The sequence below is a fragment of the Myotis brandtii genome, unplaced genomic scaffold, assembly GCF_000412655.1.
Source record: "Myotis brandtii unplaced genomic scaffold, ASM41265v1 scaffold232, whole genome shotgun sequence".
Lineage (NCBI taxonomy): Eukaryota > Metazoa > Chordata > Mammalia > Chiroptera > Vespertilionidae > Myotis > Myotis brandtii.
This window is the reverse complement of record NW_005358729.1, coordinates 223,839-244,997: the sequence shown is the minus strand read 5'-3', so window position 1 is coordinate 244,997 and position 21,159 is coordinate 223,839. Positions and strand designations below refer to the sequence as shown.

At 39.2% G+C, this 21,159-nt stretch overlaps 1 protein-coding gene across 6 annotated transcripts in view; it reads right to left on the bottom strand.

The window, feature by feature from the left end:
• The window catches only part of RUNX1T1 (runt-related transcription factor 1; translocated to, 1 (cyclin D-related)), a 146,583-nt gene that overhangs the window by 10,422 nt on the left and 115,002 nt on the right, over nt 1–21,159 (bottom strand). For all 6 annotated transcript variants that reach the window (XM_014539967.1, XM_005866522.2, XM_005866521.2 and 3 more), the window contains exons 9-10: nt 12,425–12,493; nt 6,673–6,863 (exon numbers count right to left, since the gene is read on the bottom strand). In XM_014539967.1, the coding sequence (XP_014395453.1) occupies nt 6,673–6,863; nt 12,425–12,493 (260 nt within the window). The remainder of the gene's footprint in view (nt 1–6,672; nt 6,864–12,424; nt 12,494–21,159) is intronic.

Here is a 21,159-nt window from a genome sequence, read left to right as displayed (position 1 = left end):
GGGGTGGCGCCGCAACCTCCCCATCGACCCTGCCTTGAGTGTGACAGGGGGCGGTGCCCCAACCCCCCAATCGGCCCTACCCTGAGCGTGACTGAGGGTGGCATCGCAACCTCCCGATCTGCCCTGCTCTGTGCAGGGGGTGGTGGCGCCCCAACTCCCCAATTGGCCCTGCTCTGAGCCTGACCAGGGGCTGCACCTAGGGATTGGGCCTGCCCTCTGCCACGAAGCAGGCCCGATGATGGCCAGATTCAGCAAATGTCCTTTCTTTTGATGTATGCTAATGTTGGCAGTACATTCTTGGTGAGATATGTAAACACTAAAAGAGAAACAAATTTTTGTGCACTGGGCCTCTAGTAAGTATATAAAGAGGAAATAAATATGGAAAATAAAAAGTCTCAGATGGCCAGATTCAGCAAATGTCCTTTCTTTTGATGTATGCTAATGTTGGCAGTACATTCTTGGTGAGATATGTAAACACTGTAAAAAGAGAAACTACAGAAAATACCCTGTCGCTTAGATATGTCTGAGGTCCAGCATCATTCTGCGATAATAATGACACACGATGAACCCAAGCAAAGTTAGAGAACCAGGTGGGATCATTGGGAGGAAGTCCAATGAGGGAACAGAGACACCACCGCACAGTCAGGACAGAAAGACACCCACTCCTGCCGTGTGGCTGTCAAGGAGGTGGGGTGAGGGCGGCAGCCTGGACTGAGGCCCAGCTCGCATTCACTGCGGTGAGACCCTGAGCAGAGGCCTGACCTCCCTTGAATGCAAAATGAAGACAACAGCACCATTTACTCCACCTGAACTCATAGAAAGAGTAAATGAGCACGAGGACAGAAAGCACTTTCTACCACATCTGGTGCAGAGTTAAACATTCATTGTAGGTCTTCTTGTTTTACCCCCGGCAAAATAAACTTCATATCACCCCCCAGTAACTATGCTGAGCAGGGTTCCCATGTGCTGGGACAGCTGGGGTTAGAGGATGGCTCTGTCCCGGAAAAAGCTCGCCCTTTTACTCCGAAAAGTGTTCCTGTTTGAATGATGCATTGCATGGCCCCCTACAAACAATACCCAAGTGTTATTTGCCTTACTCCATCCACACTTTCTCCCTGCTGTTTTCTCCAATTCAGTGATTTCCAACCCCTTCTTCCTTCTGGAACTTTTCCATTCTTTACAGCTTACCTTTCAGAGCCGCAGGGTTTTCTAAGCAGAATGGGCATTATTAGGTCCATTCAACACATGTGAAAACGGAGGCAGGAAGAGAAAGACTGAATTCAGGTATGATAGAGAGAAGTCCTTAATGTGAAGAGCTCAAAAGAAACACATGAACAGCTACTCCAAGCTAGAACTCTGGTCTTCCAACTCTGAAGTTCAGGTTCTTTCCTTTCTTTCTTGTTGTTGTTGTTTTTAAATGTATTTTTATTGATTTCAGAGAGGAAGGGAGAGGGAGATAGAAACATCCATGATGAGAGAGAATCATTGATCGGCTGCCTCCTGCACGTCCCCTACTGGGGATTGAGCCCACAACCTGGGCATAAGGCTCCTGACTGGAACTGAACCCAGGACCCTTCAGTTCACAGGCCGATGCTCCATCCACTGAGCCAAACCAGCTAAGGCCAGGTTATTTCTTAAAGGCCCCCTGAAGGAGACTTTTCTATCATCTACATGTGTAGTTTTATTGATTCAGATTATAAAGATCATATGATCTAAGCAAGGGATGCATACCTATCTACAATCGGAGGTGGCTTCAAATAAGGAAGGGAAAGAGGAAAAAGAATGTTTTAGTCAGAAAATTTCCTCTATCTTGTGATAAAGGACTGTGGAAAATATGGCAGATGATGCCTTGTGCTATTGCTCTCAAAACATGTGAAATTAAAATATTTATGTAAAAAAAAAAATAACATCTCATTCCTTACCGAGAAAAATGGAGGCTGACAGGAGCAAAAAGGAATCACCCCCAACCCCCCCCCCCCCCATGCGGTGACTGAGCTGGAGCCAGAATTCAGTCTTCTGAGTCCTCCTCCTGGGTTCCTCCTGCCACACCCATCTGCCTCTGAGCTTTGCTAGCAGAAGAGGATCATCTGATTGGTTGAACGTGGCCTTTAAGGGGTGTGACTCTATAATCTACTATCCAGACCAGGGCACCTGAGAGTGAAAGGGGCACTTTTGATAATTACACGGGGACAACAGAAGTAACCTGAGAATGTCTCACTCAAACTGAGATGTATGGGCGCCCGGAACGCCACCTTTATATATTACAGTGCACGATCCTCATTTCCACATTAGACCGCATGAACTAGTACTTAAGCATTTGTGCTCTCTCTGCCCTTTCCAGTCCACAGAGGAGATCTGTCTGGGATAAATAACTGCTTTGAGCTCTTTTAAACATTTGAACTTGTGTTGTTCATGCACAAAAACTGAAGAAAACTTACTCCTTCACCACCGGCACACACACTTTGGACAGATCAAAGCCACCGAGTTTCTGAAGGTTGCTCAAGGAAGATTACCTGATCGGTATACTCCAAACCCTACAAGTCCATTGAAGAACCACAGCTCCTTCTTCTTCCTTGATGGCTAACGGGTCATCAAGTCCTACCCATTCTATCTCATGGATATTCAGCTAGTATATCCCCAACACCACCAACAACCATCTTGATCCAATCAACTTCCTCCTCAGCTGTCTCCTAAAACAGATTGGTTCCTCCTTTTCATTTCTTCCCATCTCTCTCCACAATGCAGCCTGAGTGATCTTCCAAAACATTCCTGCTCTCAAAGCCTAGTGAAGCTTCCTTTCCCATCTTCCCTGCAATTTACAGTTATATGCATCAAGTAACAAACTCCTCTGGGCAAGGCACAAACATGGTTTTTTGTTTTCTTGTTGTTAATCCTCATCAGGGGCTATTTTTCCATCGATTTTTAGAGAGAGTGGAAAGAGAGAGGGAAAGACAGAGAAACATTGACGTGAGAGAAGCACATCGATTGGTTGCCTCCTGCACGAGCCCTGAGCAGGGCCCAGGCCAATGCAACCAAGGTATGTGCCTTTGATTGGAACTGAACCCGGGACCCTTTGGTCTGCAGGTCAACACTCTATCCACTGAGCCAAACATGATTTTTTAAAAGAATGTCCATTCGTTTCTGGATCCAGTTTTTAAATCAATGGATCCTATATTTAATGGAAATATTGTTTTCAACCAATTACTATGATGGCTAGACCTTTTATTTTTTTTTCTAGGAAAACAATGAGCAATTCATAAAATTTCTAAAGTAAAAGCTATGTGGGTGTTATCTGGTTTATTGACTAGTTAAAATTCAATCAAACCTCCTGAATATAAAAATATAGAAGAGAATTCCGAGAAGTACCTACACTGTCTTCTCTATAGCTCAGGCGGGCCATGCAGTCCTGACCTAACAGATTCCCCATCCTGGGCCAGCCACGGTGAGGGCTGGGACGGGGAGCTCTGTCCTAGCTCAGGGAAGCCAGAACTGTCCTGGCTCTGTCTGGGAGGGCCCCAGGGAGCTTTCTAGACTTGAGATGACTTGCAAGCATCATTGCTGGGGTGGCTTTTATCACACTGTTCTTATGACTAGGTGTACATTCCTGAGGACAAGGGCAAAATGGGGTGCAGAAAAATATGTTGGATTCAAAGTTGTGTCCTCAATCTTAAATGAAAAGAAAAACATTCCTAAGGGGGGAGTGGGGGGAAGGATTTACCTACAAAATTCCACTTAACCGTTGGGCAAAAGATACAACTGAACTAAATCTACCACTAACCATGTAGATTGCTCCAGGATAGTCTCTCCTTAGGAGAATTAGAGACATTAATTTAGGGCTAATAGATTAACCCTTTACTTGTCAAGTCCTTGGTCAAAACACTTTTATAGTGTGTGTGTGTGTGTGTCAGTGTGTGTGTAGACTGGTGTGCAAGTCTGGAGGAGACCCAGCTACATTCAAATGAAATATTTCTTCCATATCTTTCTCTCCTCTCTCAGGAAAATGTCTACATTACTTTTGAAGAAAAGAGGCTTAATCATTGGAGAGATTGATCCATCCTGCTCAAGTCTTGAAAAGTGGCCTTGCAGTTTAGAGAGAAGAAAAGTAGGGGACAGGACCTGTGCTGCATTTCTGTACCTGCACCCCCAAATTACTGCCGTGATCCTCATGAAATGACCCTCCTTCCGTTGCTGTGGAACAGGTATAGACTGACAGCACACTCCGAGTTCCAGTGTAGATTCTGTCATTTCCTAGCTGTGTGACTCTAGCCAGGTGAGTTCCCTCATGGCTAAAATTGTCATGTCTCAAAGTTCTAGCCACTGTAGAAGACAGTTTCACACCTCTTCACATCATGTGAAAGACCAAAGCTTATAGAGCCTTTGTGGCTTTCTCAAAGCCACAGGATTGTGGGAGATGGAACCAGGAATTAAATTTGACCCTCTGAGTTCCACACCCTTCCTCCCAGCATACTGTGCTTTAAAATCCTTGAGAAAGTGTCACTGAAGATAAGGGTAGTGCCATATTAAAGATCAGTTTCCCAAGAGATCCCAAAAGAAAAACAGTAACTGTAGAAAATCACTCATACCTAGGTTTTTTCATGCTATCTACTATTACCATTGCTACTGTTTGATACACCACCTATATATATATAAACCTAAGCGACCATTATGACTGCTCACTAGGATGACGCACTGACCACCAGGGGATCAATGCTGGAGCTGCCCCCTGGTGGTCAGTGCGCTCCCACAGCCAACCTCCCACGGCCAGCCAACCTCCTGCAGTTCCTCCCCCTGGACTGGGCAACACGCCCTCGATGGGCCCCGATCGCCAGCCAGGCTGAGGAACCCCACCTGTGCATGAATTGGTGCACCAGGCCTCTAGTATTTTATAATGTTGAATACTAGGGTCAACTTCATACATTTTCTATACAGGTTTTATGAATAAAGATAAAAAGCTTATAGACATTGAAGAAATTAGAGCATGTTATAGTATGAATACAAAGACTTAGTTCTCAATTTCCACACATTTTCTCTTCAGAATTTTGTGACCTACAGAATACTCAATCTAAACAACAGACCTGAAACAGTCATATGAAAGTGAAAATGTTTTAATAATGCCAACAACTGTGCCTCACAGCATTACTGACTTGAACAGAGCGGGACAAAGTCTCTCCGAAAGATGCGAGTGATTTTTTTTTTTTAAGCGCAAAACAAGGTCCTTAAATATCTTAGCCACAGATGCCAATAAAACTGAATTTATGCCTCGGTTAACTTAATAATGAAAAAGTCAGCAATGGAAGTGTAGATAAACTTCCCTTTGTCCCTCTTTTCCCGAGAAACTTTCAAATGTTGAAAATCAATTCCTTTTGTCCTCTTAATATTCATCTGCTACACATTAAATAGAAATTCTGGGCACCGAGTGATTCCCACAGGGTCTTTCATCTACAGAGAGGCCTGGTACAAATTAAGTTCTTACTCTCCCTCCCAAATTATAGATATGTACTCTGGTAGACCATGGATTTATCAGCTCATGGTTGTGCGAATTCAGTTAATTGTCCTTTATGCACAGTTACTTTGGGGTTGGCCATTGTGGTGCTGTATCAATGCGAATCGTACCACGTGCTCTGACTTACAGACCATTTTAGAACGCATTCTGTTAGAGCACCTTGAGCCATTCAGGCTGTGTGTGTGTGTGTGTGTGTGTGTGTGTGTGTTTTAATATCCTGGAACAATACAAAATAACATTGCCCCTGTCAGTGGTGTCACCTAATAAAATGTTCATAATAGTTATTAGAAATAATGTGGAAAAACAGACTGTGCAGAAAATCTCTTAGAAATGTTTAATTATTGCAAACATGGTTTTAGCACTGGGTTTAGGACCAGTAGGTAAGGAAATGACTTTGATCCCAGGCATGTCATGTGTGTTTGGAGAGCAGCTGACACAGGGTATCGCTGTTAAATCCCTGCCTTTAGAAGGAAGCCTCGTGCATATGCTGTCACACACAGCTGAGTGTTGAGTCTCCAAATGGTGCTAGGAAGTTATAAGAATTTCACTTCAATCTGTTACCTCGCAAATATATCAAAAATTTCCTTTGGCGGAGTTGTTCTTTCAGGTCTCTAATAAAGACAAAACTTGATCAGCGTTCAACCAATTCCACACGTGCCAGAACTCCCCAAATTATTCTAATTTTCACCCCAAAGATTTGTTGGTCTCAATCCAATAGCTGCTTTGATTTGTGATCTCCTGGATCACAACTGAGTACTCTAGAAATAAGTCTTACCATTTGCAACAGCATGGATGGACCTGGAGAGCTTTATGCTGAGCAAAATAAGCCAGTCGGAGAAAGATAATATCACATGACCTCACTCATTTGTGGAATATAACGAACAACATAAACTGATGAACAAAAATAGACCCAGAGACGTAGAAGCATCGAAAAGGCAGTCAAACTTCACAGGGAAGGCAGGGGAGGGGTGGGGGTGGAGGGTAAGAGATCAACCAAAGGACTTGAATCCGTGCATATAAGCGTAGCCAATGGACACAGACAGCACGGGGGTCAGGGCATGGGCTGGGGGGCGGGGAGAGGTCAATGGGGGGAAAGGGAGACATACGTAACACTTTCAACAATAAAGAATTTAAATAAACAAAAACTGGAGACCCTGTCTGCCCCTCACCTCGCTGGAGTCCTCCTGCTGATTGATGACGGCCAGCGCGTCCTCCGCCGCCTGCCGCTTGGCCTCGGCCACCGTGCGCTCCATCTTGGCCCGCTCGGTGGTGATCATGTCGTGGGCTTTGCGCTCGGCCTCGGACACGGCCTTCTGCAGCTCGGTCATGGCCTGGCGCTTCACCTCGTTGACGGCCTCCTCTGCACGCCCGCGGGCCACATGGGACAAGAGAACATTCCTCCGTTAGCTCGGGGCTCAGGCTGCCGGCGCTGTCAAACGGGGTTCTATAGGACCCGCGGGACTGTCGCCCCACGGCTGGGGTGGCGGCGCTTCTGGCTACCTACCCACACAGCAGATGCCTGAAATTCCTTAGGAAAGCAAAGGGTGGGACTTGGGCTTGCATTTCTAGGAATATATTTATTTTTAAATATACTTTTTATTGATTTCAGAGAGGAAGGGAGAGGGAGAGAGAGAGAAACATCAATGATGAGAGAGAATCATGGATTGGCTGCCTCCTGCGCGCTTCCTACTGGGGATGGAGCTGGCAGCCTGGACATGGACCCTTGAGTCCTCGGGGCGATGCTCTATCCACTGAGCCACACCAGCTAGGGCTGGGAATATTTTGTAAACTACTTCTATCATTACTACAGCTTTCCTAGCACCGCTAGTACCTCCAGAAAGGATTGTGAGACCAGGCTAAGTATTTAAAGGACAAAACAACCTGGAGAAATCTGTCCAGATAATTCACAAACATAAAGGCGGCCTGCCACCATGCTATCGGCCGGCGATTTTCAACCGGTGTGCCCTAAGGATTGTTAAGACATGCAATACCTATTTAGTCAGGGGCGCTGACCTCTTTTCTGTTAGATTGCCCAATAAAACTTTTTAAAATGACAACAGCTAACACAATAGTCACGGGTGTGAATGAATCAACATTATGCCTATTTTTTTTTTCAGAATCTAGTCATTAGTTTATGTGTGCCACGATATGAAAAGAGTTGAAAATCACTGCTATACGTGACTACAAACATAGAAAAGTACATGGGTAAAGTTTTCAGAAAGAAGAAAGGAAATACATTTTATACACACACATATTTAAGGGCGAACAACTGTTTTAGTGGTAAAAAAAAATAAAGCACAATGGTAAAAAGGTAATTTGTATAGCAATTAAGTTAGTGCAGACCTTTTAAAGAAAATCGATGACGAAACAGACAGATGATTCAGCTTTTCTTTTTCTTAAATCATTTCCTGAGTAATAGGGATATGTACCTTTATAGACTAAATGACAGAGATTTTCAAAAATCATTTTCTCATTTACAAATTTTAGCCTGTTGTCTATCCAGTTAATCCAATAAGTGCACAGTTTCACATAACCAACTGTTGCTCTGGACAAATAGAACGGAATCGTATCACAGGCCGGAACAATCAGGCCTGCCCACAAACCTCAAGTTGTCCAGTTAGCTTTTTTATTTTAGCTGTGGAAAGTGTTCAAAGATTTGGCTAATGTACAACATAAGATTGACAACTAAAACAAGTAATTTCCATTTAAAAAATTAACTGTTCTAATTAACAAGGGAAAATATCCTCCCTCTGAATTAGTTTATCTAATTTTCATCTTTATTCAAAGCAAAATGACAATGATTAATTGAAAATTTAATAAGCAGTAATTATTAACTTGGCAAACCTAGTACCAATTAACACTCTATTAAAACTAATTATGACATGTTTCAAGTGCTTGCACTTAATTGTTTCACCCACTTAAAACGCACCTTAATTAAATGTTCTGTTTAATTAAAAACATAGATTCCTAATAAAAATGTTTTACTGTAGATTAAAAATGTAAGCGATGCAAATACTCCTCTGGTTCCTTAAATGTTTATGGTTTATTTCACACATCTACGGTCCGTGACTTGAGGATCATCAAGAGCCCTCCACTGGTAATTAACTGCCATGACTTCTGTAGCCTTCCTCATTTTAGCAGCATTATTCCTGAAGTTCATTCATTTGTAATTACTGTCTGATGGGTTTTATAAACTAAAATATAAGGGGAAAGAGCCAGGCTGTAAATATTAAGTAAAATACCGTAAGCTGTCATTGGTTGCTTTAAGATATGCAGTTAAACTCTGAATGGAAACGGTATGGCAGAGTTTGCAGCACCTTCTTCAGGAACAGACAGAAAAAATGCCTTTATTACACGATCATAAATGCCTTGGGGCATCAGGGAAGTGCTGCCCTTCTAACTATACAGCCAGGGTCTAATTTAGCTTGAATATTCAGAGCGAATTAAAATTCTATCTAAGTGGTAATACAGGACAATAATTTTTGCTTACCATCCAAGCTGTAGCTTGACTAATTGTATATGCAAATCAGGCAATTTGTATTTAAATTATGCATTCCTATTCTAATCCCACAGGCATATACAGATCAGCAAAGAGAATTGGTAGGACATTTTCAAGGTGCTTGAATATTTATTACCAATGGGCAAACATTTGCTGATCAGTTGAAAAGATATATATATATGAAAACATTCAGTTGCAATGTAAGAACCATCTTTATGTTAGATTTGTTCCAATTTTATTAAAGACCTTTTGTAATTTTAGAGTATGTTTTGTTTCCTCTGCTTTTAAAAATACTACTTGAGGGGAAAATTGATGGGACCTTCAGCATTTGTTAACATTCCAATACTTTAAAATGTATACTGTTATATTATACAGTATTATTGAGCAACATGAAAATTTTGAATAAAGTCTGTAGATTAAATAATAGTGATGTAACAATGGCCTGTTCTCAGTTTGGTAACCGTATTGTGGTTACATAAGAGACTGTCCTGTTAGGAAATTAACATATTGGGAAAATTACACCTGCAAGTTACTTTCAAATGTTTGGGGAGGGGTGGGGGAGAATAATAGAATGCATAACAGAAAAAGGGAGTGAAGAGAGGAAAAGAGAGAGAAAATATATTAAAGCAAATACAGTAAAATAGGGAAAACCGGGTGAAAGATTTAAGAGAACTTTTTAATAATAATTCTTAGAACTCTGCACGTTTGATATCGTTTCAAAATAAAATGGTGGAAGCTATTACATGATGTGCCTTTAAGTACAAGATACGCTTTTTGCAATTACAATTTCCTGTGAAAAGGGACTCAGGAATATGTGGATGTGGTTATATTTCCACTATTTTTGTTATACTACATTGTGGTTATACTACACTGACTTTTGAGAGCTCCACCCTGGATATTTTTCAAATGCTTTCAACTTTATTTTATTTCTTATCAACTGTCACAAAGGTAACGTATACTATTTTCATTGTAAAGACACACTTTATAGGTTTTTCTCTAAAAAAAAAAAAGTAATTTGCCCACAGCAAATTTCAGAATCCTGGAGAAAGCTTTCAAATTGTGACAGGCTGAGTGCAGATGCCACTTCTGTGTTTTCATTACGAGGGATGCCGTGACACTGCTAACACTAGACACGCTTTTTAAGACGCCTATGGAGATAAAGATTATAAGCAGTTATTCGAGATTTCAAGTCGAAACTGTCATCTATACTTTGGGAACTGAATACACTCCTTAACATTTAGCATCAATCCATAGAAACTACTTGTGAACGATTCCTATGCATATTAGAGAGACCATATTAGACTGAAGACCTAATATACATGATAGGCATATCTAAAAAATACCCCAGACATTTACTTAATAACGTTTAACTCTTCTTAGAGCAGGCACAGAGACAATAGACACAGGTGTTCATCTTCCTCTACACTTGAAGTCTTCACAACGTAAATTATACCCAGAATTGGTTATAGAAACCCACAAAACAGACAATAAGTAATAGTGAACTCAGTAGATGACAACATGTCTACCAAAAAACTGATTAAGTGGACAATACATAGTGCAGTTATTGTCTTTTTGTTAAAACAATCACTTGGTTGTTATATAATTAACAAATTATGAAATTTACTCATTTAAAGTTTATAATTCAATATTTTTAGTATACTCAGAGTTGTGCTACTATCACTACAATTAATTTTTAGTAGTATGTATAATGCAATTCTGAATCTGCTTCCAACTGCTTACTACTTATGGTAGGACTTCCTTTGTGCACAGCTATTCAAGTTGACTTTCCTACAAAGATGGTATAGTCAGAAGAAGAAATCTGCTCTCACTTAAGAGCAGTCAAACAAAGAAGTGAGCACATAACAGCACAGAAGGAATTTGGATTACACAAGACTTTGCTGTCAATTTTTCTTTATGAACTATCGAGGGTTTAATCTAAATAAGGCAGATGCAAAAACTCTCTCCCTCAAGTAAAAAGTCATGCTTCTGCCATACAAAATAGGAATTGTTTGTGCCTCTTATTGGAATCAGTTGCACTGACAGCTTAAAAATGGGGGAGAAAAATGGCCAGAAGAAAGATGTAGCAATTCTTTTTCCAGATAGGTGGCAGCCAGCACATTTTAACAGCTTAGGAGTATCCCATCTCTATTACTTACACAGAAAATCTTAGACGTGATGTTGTAAACCTGGGAAGACGAGGCAGCTGAGCAGAACATATAGCTGACCTTAATTTTAAGCTGGATGGGCCTATCTAGTTTGCATATTGGACATGCCAGAGAGTTTTCTGGTTCTCAATCTAAGTTACTAAGCCTAGAAGACTATCGGATTTTAAACTCCGTATTGCTCTGAAAAAAACAGGTATTTCTTAGAAAATCTATAAAAAGCACTTGGCTAAGAGCCAAGGGAATAAAGTCAGAAAGTTGTACAGAGCTGCACACACATCTGAGTCAAATAAAAACTGAAAGAGGAAACTTTTATAAAAAAACAAAAAAAGAGGAAACCCTTTCCCTTGCCTCTTGCTCCCTAGTTAGGGTTCCTAGCCCTACACTCACCTGGCCGCTTGCAGAAATAACAGTTTTCAGTTTCTCAGCTCAGAAAAGCTATTTTAACATTTGGAGTCATAGCAGCTCCAAGCCACACTACGTATCTGTCATGTCATCTTTAACTCTTGAAACAGGCTGATGCTTTATCTCCTGAGTTGGTCTCTCTAAGATTTTTGCTCAACTTCTATAGTGTTGGTGTTCCACCAAGATTCTGCCAGATCTGAGCTGCGTTAAGCCCAATACGTCAATGAATCAGAAGGAACTTTAAATCTCATTCCAAGTGTAGGGCAATATCTCTTAAGGAAAATCAAAGGGAAAAGAAAAATGGTAGTTTAGCAACTTTGTCATTTAACTTAAAAAATATTTAGCTGTGATTACTGAATATTATTAATTAGCTCAGAAGATCAACTTTAAAAATTGGTTATAATCGTAAGTAACATTTCTGAGTGTCTCCACAAGTCTGTTAGTTTTGATGTGGTCTTCATTAAAATTTAAAAATTCAGAGGAAAAGCCTAAAAGTACGCAATTTAAATGATAAAACACCAGGGTTTTTTTCATGAAGAAGACATTGCATGAAATGAAACCATGTTAGTCCCTGAAAAACAGGGGTTTATAATGAAAATATGGCCAGCCTCTCAATTACAGAGCCCCTAGCAAATGCTACTAAAATCAAAACTATCGCAGGTTCCAATCAGGCCTCGTTTAAGAATATTAATCAGGATTTTTACATTTTGTTTTGTTGGGGGGTGTTTTGCATGGTTTTGTGGTGGTGGTGGTTGTTAGCAGTAAAGTCCTTTCTTGTCATTCTTCACATCGCTGCATTTAACAACTGCACACAGCTGCCAGAACACTAGACTCGTGTTTTTAAACAATTCTTACCAGCTTTCTTCCAGATCTCCTCTGGCACATATCCAGAAGCAGGCCTGTGAAGGAATTCCCGATGTGCATCTATAAAAAGGATAAAAAGCGGTGGAGAGAGGAGGAAAGCACATGAGCACCATTATGTCATTACAAGGAGGAGACGTTAGCTATGCCCATTCTATTGGCTTCTTTACAAAAACAAGCTTTAAAAGGCTAAGCATTTCACTTCTAGAAAATAAACAAAAATAGCAAGACCAGTCATCAGGGCTGCGTCTTGGCCTAAATGCCTTGTATGCTTAAAGCTGAAGCGATTTGAGTGATTTCATTCTACAATGTGTTTGGAAACACTGCTCCCAGTGTGGACCACTACAGGAATTTCCATGGGTATATTTTGTTTACAGAAAACAAATTGCATTGGTAGTTTTTCTTTCAAGAGTCAAATGGGGAGTTAAAAAAATTAAATGTTAGGATAATAAAATTTTCACCCAGCTCCGACTCTACCACCTTCCCATAAATAGTGAGCCTTACTGTGTGGCTAACCAGTTCCCACACTCAATTACTTCTTGTCAGCTGATTTCTCAACAGAAACTTTGCAAGCCAGAAGGAAGTGGCAAGAAATATTCAAAGTGATGAAAAGCAAGGACCTACAACCAAAATTACTCTACCTAGCAGAGCTATCACTTAGAATTGAAGTTAAGATAAAGAGCTTCCCAGACAAGAAAAGCTAAAGGAGTTCTTCACCACCAAACCATATATTTAATATTAAAATATTAAAGCATCTTCTTTAATAAGAAAAAAAGAATATATGAACAATAAAATGCAATAAGTACATATCTATCAACATTTGAATCTAATATAAATTTTTCACACAAATTCGATCACATGGATTTGACATGGGTGAAAGCAAGAGAGAATCATTAGAATGGATTCAAATATTCAGTGGACCAAACATGCTTTACAAAAAAGAAAATGAAGTTCCACTTTAAATGAAATACTGTCTTTATTATGCTTGTCAAAATTCAAGTTTGAGAAAACAGATAATCCTATATAATAAAAGGGTAATATGCAAATTGACCCTAACAGCAGAACGACTGGGAATGACTGGTCACTATGACACACACTGACCACCAGGCAGATGTTCCAGGAGCTGCCCCTTGGTGGTCAGTGCGCTCCCACAGGGGGAGCTCTGCTTAGCCACAAGCCAGGCTGACGGCTGCCAGCACAGTGGTGGTGGCGGGAGCCTCTCCCGCCTCCTCAGCAGCGCTTAAGGATGTCCGGGCTGCCAGAGGGATGTCTGACTGCCAGCTTAGGCCTGCTCCTCCCCCGGGAGCGGGACTAAGCCAGCAGGTGGACATCCCCTGAGGAGTCCCAGACTGCGAGAGGGTACAGGCCAGGCTGAGGGACCCCCCCCCCGAATGCCCAAATTTTTGTGCACTGGGCCTCTAGTATAATAACAAAACTGATGTAGGAATGCTAATTTCCAAATAACATGTTCATGGAAATGACATGGAACTATCTATATCTATATCTATAGTTCAAGTGTATAGTTCAATAAACTTCAAGTGTATACAATCATCTATAGCTAAAATATTCACTACATGTCTTCCATATTGGATTTTCAATAAAAGCATATGTAATTAGAAATTTTGAAAATCATTTTAACTTTAGATGATATAATAATCATTCAATTCTTGATAAATTTCAAGTAACTAAAATTTTCTCTAGCTGTATATAGCAAGTAGCAGACTGATTTTTTAAACAATATTTCAACTAATGGTATGTTGAAGGTCAAAAGAAATTCAATCATCCAGTTTTCTATATTTTGGGAAGCTACAGAATTTTGAAAATGGAAAAAAACCAATCATTTTAGCTAAGTATATGTCATTTTATACTTAAATGCCTCAAATAAATATGAATGTTTTGAATCCTGTAGGGTATAGATTATCACCTGACCAGCAAACAAGATATCCCCAACTCTTTTGAATTAGGAAAGGCGTATTATAGTTTGGTGAAGGGTATATGAAGCCTCTGCACTGTCTTTGCAATGTTTCTTTAAAACTAAAATTATTACAAATATAGAAAGTTTTATTTTTAAAAATTTACATAATTTTATGACTTGATAATCAGAGAAACTAGGCATATGCATACTTATGTGCACATTCATTTCTATAAAATAAATGACAAAACCCAAAATGTCTTTAAGTAATTTTCATTCATAAAACAAAAATCCTAGATAAAATAGTTTGGTGCATATATAACTTCAAGGAAATGTGATATAGCTAATTAGATTTGTTGAAATTACTTTCTACATCACTTATAAGAGTATCTAGAATAAATGAAGTCATCAAGTTCACATTCAACCACATGACACAATGAAACAGAGAGATTTACTTATGACAACTTTTAAAGGCAATTGTATGGAAACCCTTTGACTTAATAGTTTATTCTTAGAGGAGGCAAGAAAACACAATAGGGTAAAGACTATTCATAATTGGACAGCTAGATGCAAGAAAAATGAAACTAGACCACTTTCTTACACCATATACAAGAATAAACTCAAAATGGGTTAAAGAATTAAATTAAGACTCAAAACCATGAAACTACGAGAAGAAAGCACAGGCAGTAAAATTTCTGACATTTCTCTTAGCAATATTTTTTTCTGATATATATCCTTAGGTAAGAAAAACAAACAATAAAAAGGGGGGTCCCATCAAATTAAAAAGTTTTTGTACAGCAAAAGAAACCATCAACAAAATGAAAAAAGCCTACAGAATGGAAGAAGATATTCAGCATTGATATAACTGATAAGGCATTAATATCCAAAATTTATAAAGAAGTCATATAACTCAAAACCAATAATCCAACTAAAAAATGGGCAGGGGACCTAAATAAACACTTTTCAAAAGAGGACATACAGATGGCCAAAAGACATATGAAAAGATACTCAATGTCACTAATCATCAGAGAAATGCAAATTGAAACTACAATGATAGATCCCCTCAAACTTGTCAGAATGGTTATCATCAATAAATCAACAAACAACAACTGTTGGTGCGGATATGGAGAAAGGGAGCCCTTGTGCAACTGTTGGTGGGAAAGCAGATTGGTACAGCCACAGTGGAAAACAGTATGAAATTTCCTCAAAAAATTAAAAATGGAACTGTCTTATGACCTAGTGCAGGGGTGGGCAACCTTTTTGTGAGTGCGTGCCAAAACCAGCAAAATCTCTGACTCAAAATTCTTCTGCGTGCCAACCCTAATTTTTTTAGAACATGTTAGGCCTATTTGATATCTCTTAAGGTGTACGTATGTGAAGAACCTTGAAGAAATAATAAAATTATATCGAGTGACAAAAACACAGTATATGATGATGAAAAATACATTTATTTTTTAATGTATACATGTTATGTAAAATTATTTATTTATCTAAGATGCACCTACACTGAATTTATCTGAAAAATAAAAAAGTCGATATTAAGAAAAAAATTGTAAATGGAAGATTATAAGAGAGGGTTTCGCGTGCCAGTAGAAGCTACTGGCGTACCATGTTTGGCACACGTGCCAGGGGTTGCCCACCCCTGACCTAGTGATTCCACTTCTGGGTACATATCCCACCAAAACCCCGAACACGAATGAGCCCCCTGTTCATTGCAGCACTGTTTACTATAGCCAAGATATGGAAGCAACCCTAGTGCCCATCAATAGATGACTGGATGAAAAGCTGTGGTACACACGGGGGTGGGCAAACGTAGGTTTATTGTGAGTATGCAAAACACAGAGTTTATTCTTCTATTATTACTTATTAATTTGTATTTTTTCCATACGAACAAATGCAAATCCACCTTTGCCCACTCCAGTATCTACAATGGAATACTATACAGCCATAAAAAACAATGACATTTTATCATTTGAGACAGCATGGATGGAACTAGAGGGTATGATGCTAAGTAAAATAAGTCAGAGAAAGAAAGAGAAATACCACATGATTTCACTCTTATGTGGAATCTAAAGAATAAAATAAACAAACAAAAGAGAAACAGACTCAGAGAGAGATCAGACTGATGGCTGTCAAAGAAGATGGCGGTTGGCAGTTAGCGGGCGGGATAAAAATGATAAAGGGATTCAGAAGTACTAATTAGTCACAAAGCAGTCATAGTACTTACTGTAAATTATAGCACAGGGACTACAGTCAACAATATTGTAATAATATCTACGGTGCCAGGTGGGTACGTGAAGTATATGGCTGGCCACTATGCTCTACACCTGAAACTCATACAAAATAATACTGAATGTCAACTGTAATTGAAGAATGGATGATTAAATATCACAAACACACAAAAAAGAGAAAAGTCTGGAGAGAAAAAAAAAAAAACCTCACCAAAAAAACACACACATACACAAAAAATGCCTTCACCAAAGTAGCAAAAAGAGTTTTTTTCACTTATTGGGTTATAGAAAGATCAAGTGCTTCATAAAATTATTTCCTATAGCCCTAACTGGTTTGGCTCAGTGGATAGAGCGTCAGCCTGTGGACTGAAGGGTCCCAGGTTCGATTCCAGTCAAGGACATGTACCTTGGTTGCGGGCACATTCCCAGTAAGGGGTGTGCAGGAGGCAGCTGATCGATGTTTCTCTCTCATCGATGTTTCCAACTTTCTATCCCTCTCCCTTCCTCTCTGTAAAAAATCAATAAAATATATTTTAAAAAAATTATTTCCTATAAATGGCTAATCATTTTACAGGGAACAGGCAAGGCCCAATATCCATGCATAAGATATCAATTACCAGTCCCAGCAGCATAGTCAGAGAAGAGTTAGTTCTAGAGCCCAGTGAAGCTGAATCGTGGCTCAGGCCTTTACTAGCCATGTGACACTGGGCAAGCTCGCTGCTACATGTCTCAGTTAGCGTATGTATACAGTGGGGACAATACTACTACATTTGAGAGCACTGCTGTGAGACTTGAATGAGGTTCTTCCTATTATGTGGGTTAGCACAGCACATCCTAAACTCTCATTAGATGTTGTTGCTATTATCCTCATTGTTATTTAGTAGGTTGTCCAGAAGGACTATATACTTATGTTCTCATCAATAACTAAGGTGAAAAAAGACCTTAAAGCTTGTTTTTTCTCTCCTAGCACTTAAATCAAATAGCATAAAACTTTAAAGAAAACAAAACCATTGTAGAGGTTTAAATTAAGCAACACAGACCAGTAATTTTTTGTTCCCTGCTTTTAAGTCACTTGAGGATAGATGTTATTTTTATAGTTAACAAGTCACTGTCTTAGTCTTTGATGAAAAGTCCTCCAATTTCTTGGATGGTATTTTTATAAATTTTATTCTAACCTCATGAATGATTATAACCTCCACATTTACTCAGTTTACTCAAAGATAATGTATATGGCTCAGTCGTCTGCCCACCTTCCCATATGCTGTATAGTAGACATCGTCCACATACCACACGCTAGAAAGTGGTGCAGTATTTCGCCTACCTGGCTATATCTCTTAATGGGGGGAAAAGAGGAGGCATATGTAATACTTTCAACAATAAAGAATTATACAAATAAATAAATAAAAAAAAAAGAAACAAAGCAAAAAAAAAAATTTTTTTTTGCAATGACAGTTAGGTTCAAACTCCACTTAACCTAGAAACCTGATAGAAATACTAAAGCCAATCAAGCAAACTCTTTCTTAATACTCTACTACTTCATTAAATAATCTTTTTTTTTCAAAACAGCAGCAGAATCTGAAGGCAAATTATTTTTATAAAATACACATGCATTGTCCTACATATGTATATACTTTACAATATCCTCTTCAGTTCTAAGTGTGTCCTACCAATGGAAAGAATGGAGTAATTAATAATAGATGTATTCCTCAGAATCTATTTTGATACATCGACTAATACCATAACAGCTACACAAACCAAATGACTAATAAATGTAATATTTCTCTCCTGATGAAGTGTCAGCAATAACAGAATCTATATAGGCAAAATTGAATTTTAAAAACAATAAAAATCTTGTAGTTGATCAATGTTATGAAAGAAAACTTCTCTCCTAGGACTTCCTTACTTTAGAACAGTGGCTAAGTTAGACAAACCTATGCAAAAGACCTTACGTTTCGAAGGCTCCGCGTCTAAAGAAGCTATTTTTTAACCATTAACTCTTGACTCCCTATAAAATATTAGTTGCCATAAAATGGATAGTTTAACAAAATGTAGTGGTAGAAACAAAGAAGAGCTTATACGAGATGGTTTAAAATGTGAAACATTTATCTGTGTCTACAGAAAGATGAAAAACAATATAGAAAAGTCCTCCTAAAGTAAGTGCAGCTTGCCTTGGGATGCAAATTGCTTAGGGGCAAGAGAAGAGGAAAAGCCCCCAGAAGCTAACACATCTATTAAGAGAGAAGCCCCAGCCAAGGTGGGAAAATTGTTATAAGAAACGTGAAAGAACACAAAGCAATAGATGATGTATGAAAAACATGGTTGATGCGCTACACTTACGACAGAATGGAGACCATTGGATACTAGATGCAGCGAGGGCCGCCATCAATATACATGAAGGGATGAGCTGATAGCCTTTGGAGAACCAATGTGACCTCACATGACCCAGGACAGCAAGGCTCAAAGCTTGGCAGCACCTAGGCATGGCCTTCATCCTGTAGTGGGCAGAATGAGGCTGTGATCATGATAATAGCTATTACAAAACCATCAGAAAACAGGAAGGGTTAAGGAAGTTCACTTTTCACAAATGCTACGTATTTTTGTTTTTAAGGATAAGCAATTCAAAAATTTCAATATTATGTTTTGAAAGTTCAAACCCAACCTTCATTAGGATTTCCATCTTTAATAATAAAAATACCTAACGCTCCAGGAGGCAGTCTGGTAAAAGATGGACATCTTTTAAAATAGTCACATCTTTTTAGACACCGTATACTTAAATACACTAGGCACTTTACATCAGAGCTCAGCTGAATGGTCTTGAAATGAATTTCATTCTGTGATTTAAAGGACTCAATGCAAATGTATAAAACTCTAAACATTTATATGCAGATATACTCTGAAGAACTTGTCTGTGGGTAGAATTTGATAGTATAGAAGTTGAATGCTATATTTCTTTGGTTGGAAGTAAACTATTTTTCTATGGCCTTCCATTATGAATTAGGGTTCCAAAGGTACAAAAGATCTACATATATATAAAAGCCTAAGCAACCGTTCGACTGTTTGACTGGTTGCTATGATGTGCACTGACCACCAGGGGGCAGATGCTCAACACAGGAGTTGCCCCCTAGTGGTCAGTGAGCTCCCACAGCAGGAGCGCCGCTCAGCTGACCGAGGGGCGCCAGATGCAGGGCTCAAGGCTGGCCGCTGCAGCCTGGAGACCGCAGTGGAGCAGCAGCGAGCCTACAGAGCGGTGGCAGCAGGCGCAGTGGGGCTGGGATGAGCAGCAGCAGGCAGGAGCAGCAGGTGGAGTCAGACAGCCAGTTTCAGCCCGATCCCCGCAGGCCATGTCAAGGGACCCCACCAGTGCACGAATCTGTGCACTGGGCCTTTAGTTTATTATATAAGACAGAATTCCCCTGTTCTAGTTTCTCTGCCTATTAAATAAAGTTGTCACCTACAAATTACTGCCTGGAATACTTTCTAAATAAAAAAAAAACACCTCAAAATCTACTATAACTTCATAATATCAGCTGCCAAGCAAAAACACTAGTTTCATATACCACTATTCTTTGAAGTTCCTTTTGAGATTACATGTTAGAAATAATAAGGATAGCAATTACTTATATCATACCTACTATGTGTCATTTAATATGCAAATACCTATGAGTTGTATATTAATTATTATCCCCAATTTACAAATGAGGGAACTGAGGCAGAGAGTTCAAGGTCACAAGACTAAGAAGAGAAACCAGGGATTCAAATCCAAACATTCTGCTCAGAATCAGTGCTTTCAACCTTCATGCTAAGCCAGTACTGAGAAATTCTACAATTCAATATGACAATCATAAAGTTTGCCAGCCAGAGGAATTTTAAATACCAATTCCTCTACCAATCTACTCGGGGCACAGAGTGGTATTAATTTAACAAATTTCTATGATTTTTTAGGAACAATTAACTTAATGTTTCATTCCATTTAAAGCAAACAAAACCTCTCTCTGAAATTTCTCTTTCTGGCAAGAGCTAAACCTTTACCAAAACACACTGGTACTTTCTACATTTCATACCCTCTTGTCACAATATTATTTAAAAAAAAAAACACAGGGGAAAATGTGATCATATTTCAGCTTTATGCTTCAGTCTCTAACATTAGTCCTAAGTCTATTTTTAGATAAGACTCTCTAATGATGCAGAAGACTTCTTGAGAAAAATAAAGATTCTAGAATATACAGATTCTAGAATAGTTTAAAAGCAGTAAAAATAAAGTAATTTAGAGACTAAAATGTCAGGAGCCAAGAGAGAGCTGTGCAGAGCATATCGAGATGAAAGGAAATGAAGGCAAAGGAGGAGAAGCGGCAACACAGAGACCCAGATACTCTAGGAGCACATCGAGGGTAGCCAGCAGCTCCCTACCTACCTATATGTACAAAAGTAATTGTACGTAAGCAATAAAATGTCAATTCTGATGGCATTAACTTGTTATCTGTAAAAATACAGATGCATAAATATGTCATACTTTGAAAATAGAAAAAAAATGTTTAAAAATTTAGCTTTCCAATTTTGTGAAGACTCAGATATTTAGAGTTTTTCCC